General features: G+C 43.7%; 1 protein-coding gene across 2 annotated transcripts in view; it reads left to right on the top strand.

The window, feature by feature from the left end:
• LOC120049843 (TBC1 domain family member 22B-like) overlaps nt 1–24,336 on the top strand; it is a 189,730-nt gene that overhangs the window by 85,523 nt on the left and 79,871 nt on the right. For both annotated transcript variants that reach the window (XM_038996298.1, XM_038996297.1), the window contains one exon: nt 5,110–5,216. In XM_038996298.1, coding sequence (XP_038852226.1) covers nt 5,110–5,216 — 107 coding nt within the window. The remainder of the gene's footprint in view (nt 1–5,109; nt 5,217–24,336) is intronic.

The raw sequence follows: 24,336 nt of genomic DNA, 5'->3' as shown, positions 1-24,336 counted from the left end.
AAAAAACATGACTTAATAAAAATAGCTCTGTAGGAATGAGGTTTGTGCAGTAGGTCTTAATACATTATCACAGCATATTGGCTATGATTGGCCTGCCAATATTGTTCTTCTCAGACCATATTATATTTAAAAACTCGTGCTTTCATAACGAAATAGATCAGTTGTTGTATCACTTGCTAGGCACAGCTGAGCATAAATTGAAATAATTAGCTTTTTTATTTTGCTGGACTTGATACCTGTATCTGTATCTGATGGTCAGTCTCAGCGGAGGAAAGGAGAGAGCAGTAGAGTGTCAGAGTGAGAGCAACAGTGGTGAGACTGACCAGAGAGAGGGTGCACAGTCTTCCACCTGATGGCGAAACTCGAGTTGCACCACTTTATTTCTGCCTCATGCACAAATTCGTGGTGTTCGCATGACCAGAAAAACTTAAATAATCTTCGATATTTTAAATAAACGCGACAAGCTGCTAATAATAAAAACGCAACATATTGATACACTTGGCTACTTCATTCTTTGCAGCTGCAGTGCTGCTTGTAGCACGAGTGGAAGTAGGGAGAAGCGTGTTTTGTAAAAGTGTTGTAAAATAAACAGTGTTGACAGTGCTGAATAACAACTTAAACATGAACTCACTCATAGAAACAGCAGCTCTTTGCTGTATTCTTTGATAGTTTCGTGGAAGCTGTAGGCACGTTGATATGAGCTATCCGATTGGCCAGCACAGTAGGCACACTTGATTTAGCTCTCCTGGTCTGCCGGGTAGGCAGTGTTTGGCCCTTCAGACAAATTAAATGTTTAAAAATGGGAAGACTTTGCCTACCTGGGGTGCAGGGCTTCTGAATCAAGTGGACCTACCGCCAACAGCGCAAGACGAATACAAATATATAGAGAGGAGCGCAAGGCTATATCGTTGGCTTTTCTACAGAAATGTCTGGTGATCGACCAGTCGATCGCAATCGACCGGTTGGTGACCACTGTATTAAGGGCTCCTGAAAGGGATCTCCTGTCTTTGAACAATCTATCCATCCAGCCATTCCTTTTCCCTGTCCATTAGACTCTGTCTTCAGCAGTTTGTCTCTTCTCTCTTCTCCCTATTTACCCGAGGGCGGCTGCTGCTGCTCACCTCCCCTGGTGTTACCTGTCAGAGTAGCCACTGAGGACACACACACCTGATAGGCAGCAGGCCAGTGATGTGTATAAAGAGAGAGTGGTTCGTCAGGTGTGTGTGAGTAGTAGAGTGTGATTAATCAGTATCATCTCTCTCTAGTGTTCCACTCTGTTGCAGTTGTCAAGCATGTGTCAAACCCTACACACAGCCCTCCCTACCACACCATATCTGTCATACACTCCTCATGTTCCCCACGCCTCACCTAATCAATCGGATTATGTGTTCATGATCCCATATGGCACCCATCAGCGTGACAACAGATTGTATTACTCCTGGTCTAAATTAACCCAGGTCGACACATGATGGACATATAGAGGTAATTAGAAGGACGTATGGTTAACAAGGCAACAAATGATTGTCTTTTTTCATTCGCTGTATGTAATGGGTCGAGCTTATAGGTCCTTATGGGAAACATGTTGCTCATGAGAAGATGCAAATACATTTGAAGTCGGAAGTTTACATACACTTAGGTTGGAGTCATTAAAACTCGTTTTTCAACCACTCCACAAGTTTCTTGTTAACAATCTATAGTTTTGGCAAGTCGGTTAGGACATCTACTTTGTGCATGACAAGTAATTTTTCCAACAATTGTTTACAGACTACTTTACATATTATTTCACTTATAATTCACTGTATCACAATTCCAGTGGGTCAGAAGTTTGCAAACGCTAAGTTGACTGTGCCTTTAAACAGCTTAGAAAATTCCAGAAAAGGATGTCATGGCTTTAGAAGCTTCTGAAAGGCTAATTGACATAATTTGAGTCAATTGGAGGTGTACCTGTGGATGTATTTCAAGGCCTACCTTCAGACTCAGTGCCTCTTTGCTTGACATCATGGGAAAATCAAAAGAAATCAGCCAAGACCTCAGAAAAAAATTGTAGACCTCCACAAGTCTGGTTCATCCAATTTCCACACGCCTGAAGGTACCCTGGATGAACCAGACTTGTGGAGGTCTACAATTTTTTTCTGAGGTCTTGGCTGATTTCTTTTGATTCTTTTGAGGTACACTGTGAGTTCATGTTTAAGTTGTTATTCAGCACTGTCAACACTGTTTTTTTTACAACACTTTTACAAAACATAAAATACGCTTCTCCCTACTCCCTACTTCATCTGTACAAACAATAGTACGTAAGTATAAATACCATGGGACCACGCAGCTGTCATACCGCTCAGAAAAGAGACACGTTCTGTCTCCTAGAGATGAACGTACTTTGGTACGAAAAGTGAAAATCCCAGATCAACAGGACATTGTGAAGATGCTGGAGGAAATGGGTACAAAAGTATCTATATCCACAGTAAAACGAGTCCTATATTGAAATAACCTGAAAGGCCGCTCAGCAAAGAAGAAGCCACTGCTCCAAAACCGCCATAAAAAAGCCAGACTACGGTTTGCAACTGCACATGGGGACAAAGATCGCACGTTTTGGAGAAATGTCCTCTGGTCTGATGAAACAAAAATAGAACTGTTTGGCCATAATGACCATCGTTATGTTTGGAGGAGAAAGGGGGAGGCTTGCAAGCCGAAGAACACCATCCCAACCATGAAACACGGGGTGGCAGCATCATGGTGTGGGGGTGCATTGCTGCAGGAGGGACTGGTGCACTTCACAAGATAGATGGAACCATGAGGATGGAAAATTATGTGGATATATTGAAGCAACATCTCAAGACATCAGTCAGGAAGTTGAAGCTTGGTCGCAAATGGGTCTTCCAAATGGACAATGACCCCAAGCATACTTCCGAAGTTGTGGCAAAATGGCTTAAGGACAACAAAGTCAAGGTATTGGAGTGGCCATCACAAAGCGTTGACCTCAATCCTATAGAAAATTTGTTGGCAGAACTGAAAAAGCTTGTGCGAGCAAGGAGGCCTACAAACCTGACTCATTTACACCAGCTCTGTCAGGAGGAATGGGCCAAAATCCACCCAACTTATTGTGGGAAGCTTGTGGAAGGCTACCCAAAACATTTGACCCAAGTTATACAATTTAAAGGCAATGCTCTCAAATACTAATTGGGTGTAAGTAAACTTCTGACCCACTGGGAATGTGGAGCTGAAATAAATAATTCTCAACTATTATTCTGACATTTCACATTCTTAAAATAAAGTGGTGATCCTAACTGACCTAAGACAGGGAATTTCTGCTAGGATTAAATGTCAGGAATTGTGAAAAACTGATTTTAAATGTATTTGGCTAAGGTGTATGTAAACTTCTGACTTCAACTGCATATGTACAAAATGTCCATGACTGTAACACAAATGGGACAGGAGATATGCTTGTTCAAAGTTTGGAATTTGGTGTCTGCGATATCCTATGTGACTAAAGAACATAAGTATTAGGGTTTAATTTTTTCCAGGTATTTTACGTATGTTACATCCCGAGAATTATTTACCTTTCTTCTGGGTAACCCGGTATTTCCTGCCAAAACCGGAAGTGTAATTGAAAGCATTATAAATCATATAAATATGTCTGGATTTTATTAGAGCTTTGATCAGCATGAAAATGTTAACTTGATGCTACCCGAGCCTGATGAGACATATATTAAATACATTTTTTGAGCCCTACATTAATGACATTTAATGAGCCCATTTCAAAAAAGCCCAAATGATCTTGCTGTTATCATATTACGCACGACAGAAAAACAGAAAATCCCATAGATGTAGCCAGCAATATGCTCTCTTGAGTACATAAATGAAACCACCAGGAATTGCGCACATCATTCAAATAATGTTAAAGCAGAAGAGACCGTGCGACTCTGGTTCAAATACCTAGGTGTCTGGTTAGACTGTAAACTCTCCTTCCAGACTCACATTAAGCATCTCCAATCCAAAATTAAATCTAGAATTGGCTTCCTATTTCGCAACAAAGCATCCTTCACTCATGCTGCCAAACATACCCCCGTAAAACTGGCCATCCTACCGATCCTCGACTTCGGTGATGTCATCTATAAAATAGCCTCCAGCACTCTACTCAACAAAATGGATGCAGTCTATCACAGTGCCATCCGTTTTGTCACCAAAGCCCCATACAATACCCACCATTGCGACCTGTACGCTCTCATTGGTTGGCCCTCGCTTCATACTCGTCGCCAAACCAAGTCTCTGCTAGGTAAAGCCCCGCCTTATCTCAGCTCACTGGTCACCATAGCAGCACCCACTCGTAGCACGCGCTCCAGCAGGTATATCTCACTGGTCACCCCCAAAGCCAATTCTTCCTTTGGCCGCCTTTCCTTCCAGTTCTCTGCTGCCAATGACTGGAACGAACTGCAAAAATCACTGAAGCTGGAGACTCATATCTCCCTCACTAGCTTTAAGCACCAGCTGTCAGAGCAGCTCACAGATCACTGCACCTGTACATAGCCCATCTGTAAATAGCCCATCCAACTACCTCATACCCATAGTATTTATTTATTTATCTTGTTCCTTTGCACCCCAGTATCTCTGCTTGCACATTCATCTTCTGCACATCAATCACTCCAGTGTTTAATTGGTATATTCTAATTACTTCGTCACCATGGCCTTTTTATTGACTTTTTCTACTGTATTATTGACTGTATGTTTGTTTATTCCATGTGTAACTCTGTGTTGTTGTTTGTGTTGAACTGCTTTGCTTTATTCTTGGCCAGGTCGCAGTTGTAAATGAGAACTTGTTCTCAACTAGCCTACATGGTTAAATAAAGGTTAAATAAAAAAATTATGTAAATAATGTGTGTGTGAATGGGGGTGGAGAGGAAATTGACGCGTTATCAGGTGTTGTTAGAGAGACCCTCCATGAAGCGCTGAGAACAACCATCTGTACCACTAAACTTCATCAAGGAGAGAGACTCCTCAGGCTCTCTTCAAGAACATCTTTCTCTTATTTTTTCCCTGTTTAATAGAAGGCCCCTGCTGTGATGCTGGTAGACCCAATTCACTCTCTCTCTCTCTCTCTCTCTCTCGGTACAGAGGAGGAGGTGGAGAACTTTGACGTGTCCAGCTTGCAGGAGGAGACTTTGCGGAACATCGAGGCTGACAGTTTCTGGTGCATGAGCAAGCTGTTGGACGGGATTCAGGTACATGGATTCTCCTTTCCTTTCCGCTGTTTACATTCACTGTGTGCCTGTGTGTGTGCGCTTGTGTGTGTGTGTACCACCACCCCAGGAGAGGACGGTTAGGCGTGTGTATATTTATGTGTATGTGGAGTAGTAGTTCCAGGGGTGCAGGTATGATGCATTGTGTGTGTTGATTTGGTCACACACATGAATGCATACAGGTTTAGTCACAATAGAGTCCCCTGTGTGTAGGTTCGTTGCTCGCTCCCACTTTCCCCCTCTGTTCCATCTCTTCAGAATTAGTGTGTGAATGGTACATATTCTTTCTCTGCACTGTACCGTAGCCAGATGCAGCCTTTTACCCGTCAGCCTGGTGGCGGGCAGCGTTGAGCATATCACCCAGGGAACTGGTTTGCCTCCTCACTTTCTCGCTCTCTTTGTCGCTTATTGATTTACAGCCATAACATTAGAGCCGTATGTGTGTGTGAGTGCGCCCGTATGTGTGAGCATGCGAGTGTGTGTTTGGCCTTGATGTAAATGGCCCCATACACAGAGGTAGCTAGGCAGTGGAAGAAGGCAGGTAGGTGGCAAGGCTATATTATCCATACAGCCATTCATCAGTGTGTTCAGAGCGGAGTGCCGCTGCTAGCCACGCGCCCGACACTGTTCCCGGGTGGTGCCCGCTTCCACCGTTTTGTCTCGCTGTGTTTTTGCCTAAACACTCGCTAGGGATGAAATGTTGTGTAATTACACCAGGGTGCGGAAGAGGATTTGATTTACTTCAACTAGTACTCTCTCGTTTTCTTTCTCTCTCTCTCTCTCTCTCTCTCTCTCTCTCTCTCTCTCTCTCTCTCTCTCTCTCTCTCTCTCTCTCTCTCTCTCTCTTTCTCTTTCTCTTTCTCTTTCTCTTTCTCTTTCTCTTTCTCTCTCTCTCTCTCTCTCTCTCTCTCTCTCTCTCTCTCTCTCTCTCTCTCTCTCTTTCTCTTTCTCTCTCTCTCTCTCTCTCTCTCTCTCTCTCTCTCTCTCTCTCTCTCTCTCTCTCTCTCTCTCTCTCTCTCTTTCTCTCTCTCTCTCTTTCTCTCTCTCTCTCTCTCTTTCTCTCTTTCTCTCTCTCTCTCTCATATATATATATTGCTTTATTGGCATGACATACAATTTGTAGATATTGCCAAAGCAGTATAGTTGTACAGCATTTCAGTAAATCGATTACAATGCAATGAGGATAATTAAATGTATTTGCTTAACCTTTATTTTATCAAGGAGTCATACTGAGACCCATGTCTCTTTTACAGATGAGCCCTGAATTACAGAAAATGCAAGCAGGAAGAAAAACACGGTCATAAAAAACAAACGCATTCATCAGTGATACGGTCCTCAATCAGCTTTCTGAATTGCCCTTGAGGCCCCAAAATGTCAAATTTAAGAACATTTTGAAGATTTTTAAACAAATAAGGTGCAAGAACTTAAAGCTGATTTACCGAACTCAGTAGAGACCAGAGGAATTTCCAAATTTATCCCTGAAACCGGGTGTCGTAACTAGTTTGTCTAAAGTTTAGTAAAGATGTTAGGTACAGTGGGACTTTATCAACCTACGTAACATCAAAGAGGGCCAGCAAACTTTCTGGTAGAGAATGCCTTGATGAGCACTAAAATTGTCACCCGTAATATAGCTCAGTGCGCTATGATAAACTGCAACTAACTGCTTTAATGAAGTGGCAGCTGTGTTCATATACAGTTGGAGTCGGATGTTTACATACACTTAGGTTGGAGTCATTAAACTTGTTTTTCAACCACTCCACAATTTCTTGTTAACAAACTATAGTTTTGGCAAGTCGGTTAGGACATCTACTTTGCGCATGACACAAGTCATTTTTCCAACAATTGTTTACAGACAGATTATTTCACTTATAATTCACTGTATCATAATTTCAGTGGGTCAGAAGTTTACATGCACTAAGTTGACTGTGCCTTTAAACAGCTTGGAAAATTCCAGAAAATTATGTCATGGCTTTAGAAGCTTCTGAAAGGCTAATTGACATAATTTGAGTCAATTGGAGGTATACCTGTGGATGTATTTCAAGGCCTACCTTCAAACTCAGTGCCTCTTTGCTTGACATCATGGGAAAATCAAAAGAAATCAGCCAAGACCTCAGAAAAAAATTGTAGACTTCCACAAGTCTGGTTCATCCTTGGGAGCAATTTCCAAACGCCTGAAGGTACCACGTTCATCTGTACAAACAATAGTACGCAAGTATAAACACCATGGGACCACACAGCCGTCATACCGCTCAGGATGGAGACTCGTTCTGTCTCCTAGAGATGGACATACTTTGGTGCGAAAGTGCAAATCAATCACAGAACAACAACAAAGGACCCTGTGAAGATGCTGGAGGAAACGGGTGCAAAGTATCTATATCCACAGTAAAACGAGTCTTATATCGACATAACCTGAAAGACCGCTCAGCAAGGAAGAAGCCACTGCTCCAAAACCGCCATAAAAAAGCCAGACTATGGTTTGCAACTGCACATGGGGACAAAGATCGTACTTTTTGGAGAAATGTCCTCTGGTCTGATGAAACAAAAATAGAACTGTTTGGCCATAATGACCATCGTTATGTTTGGAGGAAAAAGGGGGAGGCTTGCAAGGCGAAGACCACCATCCCAACCGTGAAGCACGGGGGTGGCAGCATCATGTTGTGGGGGTGCTTTGCTGCAGGAGGGACTGGTGCACTTCACAAAATAGATGGCATCATGAGGATGGAAAATGATGTGGATATATTGAAGCAACATCTCAAGACATCAGTCAGGAAGTTAAAGCTTGGTCGCAAATGGGTCTTCCAAATGGACAATGACCCCAAGCATATTTCCAAAGTTGTGGCAAAATGGCTTAAGGACAACATAGTCAAGGTAATGGATTGGCCATCACAAAGCCCTGACCTCAATCCCATAGAAAATGCGTGGGCAGAACTGAAAAAGCTTGTGCGAGCAAGGAGGCCTACAAACCTGACCAGCTCTATCAGGAGGAATGGGCCAAAATTCACCCAACTTATTGTGGGAAGCTTGTGGAAGGCTACCCGAATCGTTTGACCCAAGTTAAACAATTTAAAGGCAATTCTACAAAAGCTAATTGTGAGTGTATGTAAACTTCTGACCCACTGGGGTTGTGATGAAAAAAATAAAAGCTGAAATAAATCATTCTCGCTACTATTATTCTGACATTTCACATTCTTAAAATAAAGTGGTGATCCTAAATTATTACGGCAACTCGCTGTTGGCTGGGCTCCCTGCCTGTGCCATTAAACCCCTACAACTCATCCAGAAGGCCGCAGCCCGTCTGGTGTTCAACCTTCCCAAGTTCTCTCACGTCACCCCGCTCCTCCGCTCTCTCCACTGGCTTCCAGTTGAAGCTCGCATCCGCTACAAGACCATGGTGCTTGCTTACGGAGCTGTGAGGGGAACGGCACCTCCAGGCTCTGATCAGGCCCTACACCCAAACAAGGGCACTGCGTTCATCCACCTCTGGCCTGCTCGCCTCCCTACCTCTGAGGAAGTACAGTTCCCGCTCAGCCCAGTCAAAACTGTTCGCTGCTCTGGCACCCCAATGGTGGAACAAACTCCCTCACGACGCCAGGACAGCGGAGTCAATCACCACCTTCCGGAGACACCTGAAACCCCTAGGATACCTAGGATAGGATAAAGTAATCCTTCTAACCCCCCCCCCCCCCCCCCCCCCCCCTTAAAAGATTTAGATGCACTATTGTAAAGTGGCTGTTCCACTGGATATCATGAGGTGAATGCACCAATTTGTAAGTCGCTCTGGATAAGAGCGTCTGCTAAATGACTTAAATGTAAATGTTAAATGTAAATGACTTAAATCAGGGACTTTTTCTCGGATTAAATGTCAGGAATTGTGAAAAACTGAGTTTAAATGTATTTGGCTAAAGTGTATGTAAACTGACTTTAACTGACTTTCCGACTTTAACTGTAGATGTTGCCACTGTAGTCTAGGACTGATAGAAACATCGACTGAATAATATGTTTTCTACAATTTAGCAGTTGGCAGGGCCTATTTCTATAGAAGATGCCCATATTTCTTTCTTTATTTTTTTCAATTTTTGCGGTTATTTTGTTTTAGGGGGTATTCTCAGTTTCTTAACTAACTCATCAATATGAGTTTTTTTTATTTTTTATTATGAAATACAGTTCATTTGAGTAGTAATAATAATAGTACATATAATCATGTATACAGGTACAACACTACTGCTGCTGTATTGTGTAATCTTCAATAGATACCTTTTAAGATTATAAAACAAAATGTACATGCATGATGGTTACACTATTTATTACTTCTAAGTTATATACAATGTATATTCTACAGGGAATTAATGGTCGGTCATCTCTCGTTCTCTCACTCGCTCTGTCTCGCTCGCTCTTCACTCTCTCTCGCGCTTTCTCTCTCCTCTCACCTCGCTTGCTTCTATCATCTCTCTCCTCTCGTCGTCTTTCCTGTCCTCTTTGTATCTGTCATTCAGATGGCGGTCTCTCCTCTCCTTCACTCCAGTCTCACTCTACTCCAGAGAGGGCCATTTGTATGCTGGTGACTCACCTCTCTTCAGAGGCAGCAGTACATTAGGATGCACTCCCAGCCAGCTAACCTTTTGTGCTGTTTTGGCCCTAATTACCGCAGTAACTTGTGTGTACAAAGCTCATTCTCACAGGCACTTATGATTTTCTTCTCAACTTCACAGTATACTCAGTTATAACCCAGGAATATTCGTACTTTGCTTTTACACAGTGTTTAGAGGTGTTTGTGTGTGTCTGTGTAGGGCTGTGTCTATGTGGGGCTGTGTCTATGTGGGGCTGTGTCTATGTGTGGCTGTGTCTATGTGTGGCTGTGTCTGTGTGGAGCTGTGTCTGTGTGTGTGAGAGAGACAGGGACTGCCTCTGATTATTGCAGTAGAAAGGAATGCTTACTTTGAAGATTATCTGACACCATAGCATTCTTAAATCTCCACGGAATGACATAAGATCGTGATGAACATATCATAATAGGTATTAAGCAGTAAACCACATTTTGTATCACAGCAAATTGCTTTTTTGACCTTGATCTTTGGACATTCAAGGACATTACGAAGGATGGCTAACAACACTAAGGATGTGTCCCATATGGCACCCTAGACCCTACATAGTGCACTACTTGTGACCAAGAAGTGCACTATATAGGGAATAGGGTGCCATTTGCGATGCAGACGCAATGAGGCTAACAACACTAGATGGCCTTGCTACTAGTATAGAAAGCAGACCGTTATTATTGAAATCTTGGTTTCCTAAATACTCTAAAGTAAAATTCACAATAACATCCAGCTTTCAGACAGATTTCTACAGCTTTCTGCCCTGAAGGCAGTACACCACAAACACACTGCTTCATATAGCAATGTACAATACTCAATGTGTATCACTTGTCATATTCTCTTTCATTTTGCACCAGCATGCATCAGAATCAAGCATGAGACTAGCTAACTAACCCCATCTTCTGTTTAGCTGTTCCTCTATTGGTCTCCCGCACCACGCGATGCAGTTTACATGTCACAATGACCTGTGTGGAAGCTAACATGCATTTCCTTAATCCTTGCTGTTTATGTTGAGCATTAGGTTTAGAGACAGATGGAGAGAGACTTTACAGGCTTTGATTCTGCTCCCTAGAGGTTCTTCGTATGGCACTCAATCAACGACACAACAAGACCACTCCTCTCTCTTTCTCTCACACACACACACCCACCCACACACACACACACCCACCCACACACACACACACCCACACACACACACACACCCACACACACACACACACACACACACACACACACACACACACACACACACACACACACACTTGGTGAACTCACAGCTGTGGGTACACACACACACATCACCAGCTGTTGTGTTTTGATGACTGATATGTGAGCGGTGCAGCCTAAACCCCTGTGATTCGCCGAAGCGGGACACGCCAACCTCGGACCCTGGGAGACCCCATCTCTGATTAGCACGGCTAGGTGATTTGTAAACAGATGTATGGTGTCATAGAGAGGAGAGCAGCTCTCTCAGGGAGGGAAGGGGCCACACAGCTTGCTTGTGAAGCTGGTTATCAGAGTTGGAGTCTTTTAGTTGGTGTTTATTTGACCAAAAGACCAATAAAGGTGCTCTAATCAAGTGCATTCACCTACAAACAATTGTATTCAGTAGCAAGACAAAAGAACCGACATACATCCTTTGAAAACACCCTATAAAACATCCGCACACAAAGAGGGTAATGGCTTTCTAGACCCCCCACTCCTCTGCTATTTAACCCTTGCACTCCCCGTCTCCTCTGTGGCTATGGTAGTAGTGGGTATCAGAGAGAATAGGTTAACGGCTGGGACAGGATGGATAACAAACTAGCTAATTAAGGTGCTAGAGGTGTTCGGGCCTGTAAAGATTGTTTAGAAACCATTAGGGGCAAAATGACGTGCCCCTACCCCTCTCTGCCACACACACATAATTAGATATAGACAAGGTCACAGGAACCACACACATGCACACACACACACCCTCTCTCCGGTGCTCCTGTAGGAACTGCTGCTGTCGACAGAATGTAGTAGCATTTACGCTGGGACAAAGGAGCCAAAGCACGCTTTTATTAAATCTCCTAAATAAATAGGTCCCTTATGGGGCCTTGTCGCTAAAACACATTCAGTGATATTAATGAGCCACTTGTTTATATAGCCTATTTTTACCGTGCTCTATAGCTAACTTAACAGAGAAGGAAATTGGAAGCATTTACCTCAGAGCCCCTAGAGATTAGTGGTATAAAACACTGTGAAAGCCACTGTGAGAGTAGTATCAGATCTGGAATAGAAAAGGCTTTTCTTTCTGTATTATATTAATAAATTCCTCTCAGCTTGAACTTTAAATGGAGCTTAAATGATTTTCCAGCAACTAGGTTACTTGTCGTTACAATGGCCTTCTTTTTAATTTAGCTTTTCTGTTGTGTTATAAAACTAGTATTGGCATCTAGTTTTACATGGTTGTTTAAAGTGCCATTTGTTCTGTTGTCTCAGTCTTTCAGAAATCTTCTTGTCTGTCTGGATTAGCTGTTTACAATTTTTTCATTAATCTGCTGCACTACTTAACTAGATGCAGACAGACACACAAACATACAAAGATGTTAATCACTGGCTAGCTAGCCCAGACACTAGGGTTGGGCGGTATCCAGATTTCCATATCTTCATACCGTCCTTCTCTCATCCCGGGATTTACGGTATTAATTTCTTAATACACAAGTAATATCACATTTCCATGGTGGCTGCTAGCTAAATATGCTAACGAGTCCAAACAAAAATGAAGAATTGTAAAGACAGGCAATCCAGCTCATAAATTTGTACATAGGTAGGAGCTACCAAATTATACTTTTGGTGAGTTTGGACATTTACAAGCGAATGTGAACAAGAGACACTGCAAATGAACAAAGTTTTGAAGCATGCTTGTCTGAAGGAAGAACATTTCTGGCTCTGGAGCAGCATGTGTACACGCTTTGTCTTTGTCAAGATAGCAGTGGCAGTTATACAGATGTCCCATCCAAAGGGCTTTGACTTCGCAAACACAGCAGAAAGCTAACACAATATGACGCTCCGTCACCTTATTAATTCAGCAACTTACTTAGATAACGTGACCCCTAAGTTTAACTTGCTAGTTAATGCAGAATTCACCTTTTTTCACGCAGGAAAGAAAGAAAAACACAGAAGAAATATCTTTTTGCGTTTTTTAAAACGCAGATCTAAAATTCTTCGTATTGTAATTCCTGCTCGGCATCACACGAATGTCGTGCTTCAGTTGCACTTCTCCACTAGGATGAGAATTCATTCATGAACGGGCATTCTATCAGCAGACAGCGCTCTGACTGATGTGCAGTTACTTTTCTCCAGTACTTTTCTCGGTGTAGCCAGCCCACTTTTCTCCGGTTAAATGCAAGATTAACTTGAAACTAAACATTAGGAAGTGTATCTGGCTACATTCTTTCTATGAAATAGAATGGCCATGCATAATTTTTGCAAAAAAATGCCTTGCCTTTTCATCATTAGCTCATTTACTTGTGTGGCTGCCAGCCAAACAGCGTTGCACTTCTGTTGTCATCTGATGAAAATGAAGCTATTTTCTGCCGAATGTTTTGCGCTAATGTATTTTTATAGCAGCAATCTACCTCACCAAGCAAAGTGAGAAGAATTAGAGCACCACATTGAAGCTGCCCATCAACACCCGTTCGGGTGGTGTTGTCATCATGTTTGACAGTCTCCTGGAGGGGAAGATATCTCTCCAAGAAATGGCCATATCACAGCCTGCTGATATGGACAGCCCCATCAAGAGCATCCTAATGGATGATGTATTTTGTGAGAGAGTGGTAAGCAGCCTGAAACTCCTGAAACCTAAAGCATTAGCCATTGCACGGATTGAGGGAGACAATGCCATCCTGTCTGATGTTCAGACTCTGCTTGCAGATGTAAGAAAATAAATCCGTACTGCCATGCCCACTTCACTGTTCTACCAAGCAGAGGATACTGCAGTTCTGAAATGCATCAAAAAGCGTGAAGACTTCTGCCTGAAGCCCATACACGCCGCACTGTACATGTTGGACCCCAAGTATGCTGGCAAGAGCATCCTGTCTGGTGCAGAGATCAAGAAGGCCTATGGTGTCAACACTACTGTGTCTCGTCACCTTTGCCTGGATGAGGGCAAATCCCACCAACATCTGCCGCCTCAGAGCGCAACTGGTCCTTTTTGGGGGAGCACACACACCAAAGCACGCAACAGGCTGACCAACCATAGTTGGTGGCCATCCGGGCAAATTTGAGGCTTTTTGAGCCTGACCACGAGCCGTCCTCAACAAGGTTGGAAAGTGACAGTGAAGATGAGGCCTCAGAGTCTGATGTTCAAGAGGTGGACATTGAGGAGGTCCAGGGAGAAGACATGGAATCCTGAGAGGAAGACAACCAAAGCTTTAGTTTCTAGACTATCATTTTACAGATGTATGTTGAAAATGTTTTTGGGAGATGCGATGGATCATTGGTGATAATTCAATATTCCCTTTCTTTTGTTGTTCAGTGAAATCATCCCATGTGAAGAGTCAACTCATTTAATTAAAGTTCAATTCATAACTAAATTGTTTTTTAAATTTCTATTGGAAGGATTTCATCAATTGCAATTATGTCAATTGCAAGGTTAAAGGTTTATGTTTCTGTCTCCATATGTTATGGTAAATACAGTTGAAGTCGGAAGTTTACATACACCTTAGCCAAATACATTTAAACAGTTTTTCATTTAATTCTAGTAACAATTCCCTGTCTTAGGTGAGTAAGGATCACCACTTTATTTTAAGAATGTGAAATGTCAGAATAATAGTAGAGAATTATTTCTTTCAGCTTTTATTTCTTTCATCACATTCCCAGTGGGTCAGAAGTTTACATACACTCAATTAGTATTTGGTAGCATTGCCTTTAAATTGTTTAACTTTAGTCAAACGTTTCGGGTAGCCTTCCACAAGCTTCCCTTAATAAGTTGGGTGAAGTTTGGCCCATTCCTCCTGACAGAGCTGGTGTAACTGAGTCAGGTTTGTAGGCCTCCTTGCTCGCACATGCTTTTTCAGTTCTGCCCACACATTTTCTATGGGATTGAGGTCAGGGCTTTGTGATGGCCACTCCATTACCTTGACTATGTTGTTCTTAAGCTATTTTGCCACACCTTTGGAAATATGCTTGGGGTCATTGTCCATTTGGAAGACCCATTTGCGACCAAGCTTTAACTTCCTGACTGATGTCTTGAGATGTTGCTTCAATATATATAATCTTCTCACTTTGCCCCCACAACATGATGCTGCCACTCCTGTGCTTCACGGTTGGGATGGTGTTCTTCGGCTTGCAAGCCTCCCCCTTTTTCCTCCAAACATAACACTGGTCATTATGGCCAAACAGTTCTATTTTTGTTTCATCAGACCAGAGGACATTTCTCCCAAAAGTACGAACTTTGTCCCCATGTGCAGTTGCAAACCGTAGTCTGGCTTTTTTATGGCGGTTTTGGAGAAGTGGCTTCTTCCTTGCTGAGCGGCCTTTCAGGTTATGTCGATATAGCACTCGTTTTACTATGGATATAGATACTTTGTACCTGTTTCCTTCAGCATCTTGACAAAGTCCTTTGCTGTTGTTCTGGGATTGATTTGCACTTTTCGCACCAAGGTATGTTCAACTCTAGGAGACAGAATGCGTCTCCATCCTGAGCGGTATACCGGCTGCGTGGTTCCATTGGGGTTTATACTTGTGTACTATTTTTTGTACAGATGAACGCGGTACCTTCAGGTGTTTGGAAATTGCTCCCAAGGATGAACCTGACTTGTGGAGGTCTACAAAATTTGTTCTGAGGTCTTGGCTGATTTCTTTTGATTTTCCCATGATGTCAAGCAAAGAGGGTTTGAGTTTGAAGGTAGGCCTTGAAATATATCCACAGGTACACCTCCAATTGACTCAAATGATGTCAATTAGCCTATCAGAAGCTTCTAAAGCCATGACATAATTTTCTGGAATTTTCCAAGCTGTTTAAAGGCACAGTCAACTTAGTGTATGTAAACTTCTGACCCACTGGAATTGTGATACAGTGAATTAATTATAAGTGAAATAATCTGTCTGTAAACAATTGTTGGAAAAATTACTTGTCAGGCACAAAGTAGATGTCCTAACTGACTTGCCAAAACTATAGTTTGTTAACAAGAAATTTGTGGAGTGGTTGAAAAACGAGTTTTAATGACTTCAACCTAAGTGTATGTAAACTTCCGACTTCAACTGTAGATATTACTGCACTGTTGGATCTAAACTCAGCAAAAAAATAAATGTCCTCTCACTCTCAACTGTGTTTATTTTCAGCAAACTTAACATGTGTAAATAGTTGTATGAACATAACAAGATTCAACAACTGAGACATAAACTGATCAAGTTCCACAGAGGTGACTAACAGAAATGGAATAATGTGTCCCAGAACAAAGTGGGGTAAAAAATCAAAAGTAACAGTCAGTATCTGGTGTGGCAACCAGCTGCATTAAGTACTGCAGTGCATCTCCTCCTCATGGGCTGCACAAGATTTGCCAGTTCTTGCTCTGAGATGTTACCCCACTCTTCCACCAAGGCACCTGAAGTTCCCGGATATTTCTGGGGGAATGGCCCTAGCCCTCACCCTTGAGATTCAACAGGTATCAGACGTGCTCAATGGGATTGAGATCCGGGCTCTTTGCTGGCCATGGCAGAACACTGGCATTACTGTCTTGCAGGAAATCACGCACAGAACGAGCAGTATGACTGGTGACATTGTCATGCTGAAGTGTCATGTCAGGATGAGCCTGCAGGAAGGAGGTACCACATGAGGGAGTAGGATGTCTTTCCTGTAATGCACGGCATTGAGATTGCCTGCAATGACAACAAGTTCAGTCCGATGATGCTGTGTCACACCGCCCCAGACCATGACGGACCCTCCACCTCCAAATCGATCCTCCAGAGTACAGGCCTCGGTGTAACGCTCATTCCTTCGACTATAAACGCGAATCCGACCATCACCCCTGGTGAGACAAAACCGCGACTCGTCAGTGAATAGCACTTTTTTCCAGTCCTGTCTGGTCCAGCAAGTGGGTTTGTGACCAAAGGTGACGTTTTTGCCGGTGATGTCTGGTGAGGACCTGCCTTACAACAGGCCTACAAGCCCTCAGTCCAGCCTCTCTCAGCCTATTGCGGACAGTCTGAGCACTGATGGAGGGATTGGTCGTTCCTGGTGTAACTCGGGCAGTTGTTGTTGCCATTCTGTACCTGTCCCGCAGGTGTGATGTTCGGATGTACCGATCCTGTGCAGGTGTTGTTACACGTAGTCTGCCACTGCGAGGACGATCAGCTCTCCGTCCTGTCTCCCTGTAGCGCTGTCTTAGGCGTCTCACAGTACGGACATTGCAATTTATTGCCCTGGCTACATCTGCAGTTCTCGCGCAGATGAGCAGGGACCCTGGGCATCTTTCTTTTGTTGTTTTTCAGAGTCAGTAGAAAGGCCTCTTTAGTGTATTAAGTTTTAGCTGTGACCTTAATTGCCTCCCGTCTGTAAGCTGTTAGTGTCTTAACGACTGTTACACAGGTGCATTTCATTCACCGCAGGTGAAGAAGCAGTTTGTGGAGGTCCTGGGCTGTTGTGGTTACACGTTGTCGGTGGCTTATGGTAGAGAAATTAACATTAAATTCTCTGTCAACAGCTCTGGTGGACATTCCTGCAGTCAACATGCCAATGTCACACTCCCTCTTGTGGCATTGTGTTGTGTGACAAAACTGCACATTTTAGAGTGGCCTTTTTTATTGTCTCCAGCACAAGGTGCACCTGTGTAATAACCATGCAGTTTAATCTGGTTCTTGATATGCTACAGCTGTCAGGTGGATGGATTATCTTGGCAAAGGATAAATGCTCACTAGCCAGGAGAAGCTTTTTGTGCATATGGCACATTTCTGGGATCTTTTACATTATGGGATATATCATGTTTATATTTTTGTTCAGTATGATTTGGCTAAAATATTTGGCTAAATATCTAAAATATTATTTGCTGACATGGGCTGATTGGCTGACTATCAGTGACTGACATAACAAGAGAGAAACTGTTGACGCACAAATAAATGTTTAAATTGCACCTTGTGTATTCTACTATTCGAACTCGCAACCATAAGTTGAGACCCCGACTGGGGGGGGAATTGATCCTTCAAAGGGGGGCCCATCCCTGACATAGCTAGAGCGCTGGATTAAGAGCAAGGTTTGTGTAATATCTGTCTCACTAGCAACTGGAGGGACCACACACAGGCACACACTTGACTATCTGCTGGTTTAGCTGTGAGCTAAAGGGTCCCTTCTGTGGGAGGCTGGTGCAGCCTGCTGGTGTAGCCAGTGTTGAGGCGATGTAGTGAGAGGTGCAGTTGGTTGCTATTCTGTTATTACTGCTCCGGGATGTTTAAAATGAACCGTGACTCATAGCTTCTGCCCGGGTTCAGCTTGCTCCTGTGTGTGTGGTGTGTCTGTGTGTGAGGGTGGCTGTGGTTGGAGCCCAGGGAAGGGTGATGCCAGTCTTTGTTTGGGGGAATATCTCACCCTAGCGCACCCCTGCCAATTAGATTCACTCAACTGTGCCCAGGAGGAGGCGGGGGAGACATGGAGAAGAGCCAGAGCCAGAGCCAGGGAGAACAAGGCTCCAGACAAACATTTTCAGTTGGTGGCACCAGTCCATAATTTGGTTGCACCCATTTTTCTTCGCAGCGTCACGTGATAGAACAACATTTTATCATCTTATAAAGTTATTCAGTGCTTTATTAAAACGTGTAATCGACTACTGAGATGGTATTCAATAATAATTTTAAAAAATCGTATCTATTCATGTTTCAAAATATTCAAATTTTCAACCTAATCCAGTGATTGTCATGCATTTTGGGTAGACAATTAGGCTGTTATATTTTACTGTTAAAGTAACTCTAAATATACTGTAATACCCACTAATAGCCATGTATTAGTCTAAAAGTTAATGTAATCTCCAAAAACCGTTACAGTTGTAGCCTACCACCCAATGAGGCCTATGCAATCGCAATGGCCAATACGCATTTATCACACTCTGTATCTCAAAGTCATATCAAATGTCTTGGTTGTAAAATAGTTGCTATTGAGCTCAAAATTGAGAGTAGATTATTTTTTTTTAAGTACAGAAAGCTGAGAACCTCCTTAACTGTGACAACAGGATCGCTGTGTTTTCCCCGCTATTGGATTTTAAAATGTTATACAATCAGAACCACTTTTTTTCTCCCAGAACAGGCAGACACTTTCGTTATAGGAATCGTGAGGATATTTTACTTTTCTGTTTGACCAAATCCTGGTTTTAGCCTCCTAAAAATAGGAGGTGACCATGTAAAAATGTGCAGCTCGGCCAATTCTAAATTTAACTTGCACAGTCAAAGGGTCAGAAAATGTGACTATATGGTCACAGTCTGGAGCCCTGGAGAGAGGGAGGATAATGAAACAATGGGGATGTAAGGAGAAACATTGGGAGGGAGACTCAGGTTGAGGGAGGGGGGAGGGAGGGTGGCAGGAGGGAGGCGGAGGCAGGAGAGACTGAGAGAATGGAATGAGACGGTTAGGGAGTGATGGGGAGGCAGGGGGAAGAGGGAGTTTTTCTGGCTGACTGCGGCTCTCTCCCCTACCTTTTATTGACAGCTGGATGCCTCTTTTTCAGCTCCGCTAGCTACTCAATCACACAGCTGATAGAGAGGCCTGTCACTCATATTCTCCTTGTTTCTGACACACACACACACACACACACACACACACACACACACACACACACACACACACACACACACACACACACACACACACCACACACACACACACACACACACACACACACACAGCCAGCACTCACACTCTCTATTCAGTCCGTTTGCTGACACATCTAACAAATACTCAAACTATAAGCCCCCATTCACATGCACATTTAAGTACCTTGCAGACCCCGTTCAAATATGTGAGAGCACTCACAATCAATGAGTCCTAGAATTAGAGAGGTAGGGGGAGAAGAGAAGAGGACAGGTTCTCAGTGTGAGTGAGATCCTTTTCCAGTTAAGCCCATGATTGCTGATTGTTCCCACACAGTGAGGAGCCAGGTTATCCCTGAACACACACACACACACACACACACACACACACACACACACACACACACACACACACACTCACACACTCACACACTCACACACTCTGCCAGTCGGCAGAGGGAGCGATAGATGGAGAGAAGGTTGATGGAGGTGCGTCAATATGGCTTTGTCCTCCTCACCACGCCTCCTGTGTGTTTGTAGGGGTATGTGTGTGTGTGTGTGTGTGTATACAGCCCGGTGTTCAGCAGGTCTATTGTGACTCAGGGTTATCTGTAGCTGTCATCTCTGTAACAGACGCCTCCAGCGACAGACAGACAGACAGACAGGCACACTTTCTATGTTGTCCTCTGTTGTTCACTTTGTTGATAGGTGCCGACACACACAATAAATAGCCTCAGTCTCCAAAGATTGTGTTTTACATTGTTTAGCTACTAACAGAATATAAAGGGGAAGAAATGGCTGCCCTGAAAACCTCATTAGCCATGCATCGATCGTGAGAGTCTTGTCATTCCTGGGATGAAAAAGGGAATAGTTGTCATTGTTGGTGAGGGCAGAGACGTGACAGAGACAGACAGTGACCCAATGGCTCAGTTTCTAGTTGAGAATAGCAGAACGGCGAGAAAATAAAAGAAGAAAGAGGAACAAAGTGTGGAATGTGGATATTTCCTGCCATTGCCTCAGAGGATCAAAGCTACAGTCAAATAGTTTATCACAGACAGCCTAGAGCTGTGGCTTTGTGGAGATATGGGGAGCGGGAAAGGGAGGGAGAGAGAGGAAGAAGCGAGGGATGGTGTGAGGGAGGAAGGGATGGAGAGAGAGTGATTGAGAGCGAGGGCAGTACAGAGAGCGAGGGCAGGACAGAGAGCGAGGGCAGGACAGAGAGCGAGGGCAGGACAGAGAGCGAGGGCAGGACAGAGAGCGAGGGCAGGACAGAGAGCGAGGGCAGGACAGAGAGCGAGGGCAGGACAGAGAGCGAGGGCAGTACAGAGAGCGAGGGCAGTACAGAGAGCGAGGGCAATAGATAAAGTGAGAGAGCGCTAGGGAGGGGAAGAATCAGATATGAGAGACAGCATCACACAGTCTTCATACTGACCTCTGACTGAGCTGGACAGTCTAGATCACAGGGTATCATCTGAGTACTATGGGTCAGGTTAAGTGTACCATAACCCTTACACTTGCACTGTGGCCTCACTCCGTACTTCCCTAGTGCTCTGCAGTAGGCCAGGTATTAAGCATGCTTAGCCTGTTACAGTTACTAGTTACAGTTACTAGTTACCTGTCCACAATTGTAATCAGTAAGGTAACTTTTGGACGACCCAAACTCAGCAATGTAATCTGATTACTTTCAATTACTTTCAGTTACTTTTAGATTACATTCCCCTTAAGACAAAACATTATATTACTAATTCATCAACATCTGTTACAGGATAAATCAGTGTTTAGAGTTTACATATCTGGCCATAAATGGATTTTGCATTTAACTTTATGGGTTGGTTATGTAGGCTTCTTCTAACCCATTGCTTTATACTGCAGATAATAATACGATTAGGCCATATCTTTACATTAAAAACCAAAGTCTGTCAGATTTCCAGTCATTACAATTAATTTAATATGGAATTATAGAATATGGAATTATAGATTAGCCCAATTGTTTTACCTGAGCATAACCCAAAAACGAAGGACTTATTAGCCTACTCTGTTGTTTATGAGTTTGTTGTCATGGAGGACTGATTGGGCTCATTGCTTTGATTTGAAAAGTAAACGCTGCCCTCGGAATAGCATGCTTTGAGCACTACCGAAAAGTGCAATATACAGTACGTGGAAAATGAATGCCATAGTGTGCATTTGCTACATACCTATTGTTTATGTTTTTGTTGGTGACACTATGATGTCTCTCTAATTTGCAACTGTTTCAGAGTTTGTGCATGTGTCCGTTAGGCCCTCCCTATTTACGACTTTCTGCATGGAGCAGTGCTTAGAGTGGACCAGAGAGACCGGTACAGTAGCTACTTCATTAAAGCAGGGGATCTTAAAGCTGATGTAATTATTGGTGCCTGTGGGCTCTGGGTTAGTCTTAATGCATGCTTCAAACTGGCCTACTGCTCACTCCCTTAACAGGTAATTGCATTTAGGCGCAGAGAAAGAGGGAGGGAGAGCGATTTAAGCGTATTATGGTCTGTTGACCTGAGGACATGGCTACTGCACGTGTGCAGATGGGGCCAGCAAGTCTCAATCCCTACTCTCTCTAATAAGTCAGACCGTAGCCCATCAAACTAGATAGGATCTCACTGTAGTGATCTTAGGGGATTCAGAACACTCACTGTTAATGTGGTTAGGTTAGGGAGATTACTGTCTAGTCTGGCCCTGTAGCTCTACTATAGGAAAATGGACTGACTCCTGCTGAATGGAGTTAGATGAGTAGTAGAGGTAACTCTAGGGAGCAAGGGAGGGAGCGAGGAAGGAAGAAACCAAGGATGGAAGAAAATGCCTTGACCCGGTACTGCTGTGTACTTCTGAATCCATGTCAGCCATTGAAATATAATTTATATGTGTCAGCCTACTTGAAATCCTTGTCACATTTTACATAGTGTATTATTTTCTTGAAGTAGCTTCTTATAGCCGGGCTGTACAGTAGCACTGGAAGGTCACAGTGAAGGGAGAGGTGATGGTAGGCCAAGGTTTCTCTCGATCTCTCTCGCTCTCTCTTTGTCTCTGTCTCCCCACCCTCTCTATCTTTCTCCCTCTCTCCATCTCTCTCCCCCTCTGTCAGTAGTGTGTTGTATCCAGAGGCACTCCTGTATTCATGGCCACAACACTCAGGCACCAGAACGCTCACTGCAGGATGCACAGCTGAGCCTGAAGGTCGGGCAGCAATTGTTTATCGGTTAATGTCTCGCGCTCTCTGTCTAAAATGTATCGCGCTCTCTGTCTAAAATGTCTCTGTCTAAAATGTCTCGCGCTCTCCGTCTAAAATGTCTCTCGCTCTCCGTCTAAAATGTCTCGCGCTCTCCGTCTAAAATGTCTCACGCTCTTTGTCTAAAATGTCTTGCGCTCTCTTGTCTCGCGCTCTCTGTCTAAAATGTCTCGCACTCTTTGTCTAAAATGTCTCGTGCTCTCTGTCTCGCGCTCTCTGTCTAAAATGTCTCGCGCTCTCTGTCTAAAATGTCTCGCGCTCTTTGTCTAAAATATCTTGCGCTCTCTGTCTAAAATGTCTCGTGCTCTCTGTCTAAAATGTCTTGCGCTCTTTTTCTAAAATGTCTTGCACTCTTTGTCTCGCTCCCTCTGTCTCACTCCCTCTGTCCTCCTTCTGTCTCACGCTCCCTCTGTCAGAATGCAGGCAGACACACACACATTTTCGCGCTCTCCGTCTAAAATGTCTCACGCTCTTTGTCTAAAATGTCTTGCGCTCTCTTGTCTCGCGCTCTCTGTCTAAAATGTCTCGCACTCTTTGTCTAAAATGTCTCGTGCTCTCTGTCTCGCGCTCTCTGTCTAAAATGTCTCGCACTCTTTGTCTAAAATGTATCGCGCTCTCTGTCTAATGTCTCGCGCTCTCTGTCTAATGTCTCGCGCTCTCTGTCAAAAATGTCTCGCGCTCTCTGTCTAAAATGTCTCGCGCTCTCTGTCTAAAATGTCTCGCGCTCTCCGTCTAAAATGTCTCGCGCTCTCCGTCTAAAATGTCTCGCGCTCTCCGTCTAAAATGTCTCGCGCTCTCCGTCTAAAATGTCTCGCGCTCTCCGTCTAAAATGTCTCGCGCTCTCCGTCTAAAATGTCTCTCGCTCTCCGTCTAAAATGTCTCTCGCTCTCCGTCTAAAATGTCTCTCGCTCTCCGTCTAAAATGTCTCTCGCTCTCCGTCTAAAATGTCTCGCGCTCTCCGTCTAAAATGTCTCGCGCTCTCCGTCTAAAATGTCTCGCGCTCTCCTTCTAAAATGTCTCACGCACTTTGTCTAAAATGTATTGCGCTCTCTTGTCTCGCGCTCTCTGTCTAAAATGTCTCGCACTCTTTGTCTAAAATGTCTCGTGCTCTCTGTCTCGCGCTCTCTGTCTAAAATGTCTCGCACTCTTTGTCTAAAATGTCTCGTGCTCTCCGTCTAAAATGTCTCTCGCTCTCCGTCTAAAATGTCTCTCGCTCTCCGTCTAAAATGTCTCTCGCTCTCCGTCTAAAATGTCTCGCGCTCTCCGTCTAAAATGTCTCGTGCTCTCCGTCTAAAATGTCTCGCGCTCTCCGTCTAAAATGTCTCGCGCTCTCCGTCTAAAATGTCTCACGCTCTTTGTCTAAAATGTCTTGCGCTCTCTTGTCTCGCGCTCTCTGTCTAAAATGTCTCGCACTCTTTGTCTAAAATGTCTCGTGCTCTCTGTCTCGCGCTCTCTGTCTAAAATGTCTCGCACTCTTTGTCTAAAATGTCTCGCG

Source organism: Salvelinus namaycush, chromosome 6 (assembly GCF_016432855.1).
Source record: "Salvelinus namaycush isolate Seneca chromosome 6, SaNama_1.0, whole genome shotgun sequence".
In the NCBI taxonomy this organism is placed as follows: domain Eukaryota; kingdom Metazoa; phylum Chordata; class Actinopteri; order Salmoniformes; family Salmonidae; genus Salvelinus; species Salvelinus namaycush.
Note: the sequence above shows the minus strand (reverse complement) of the source record. Positions and strands in the feature narration are given on the sequence as shown.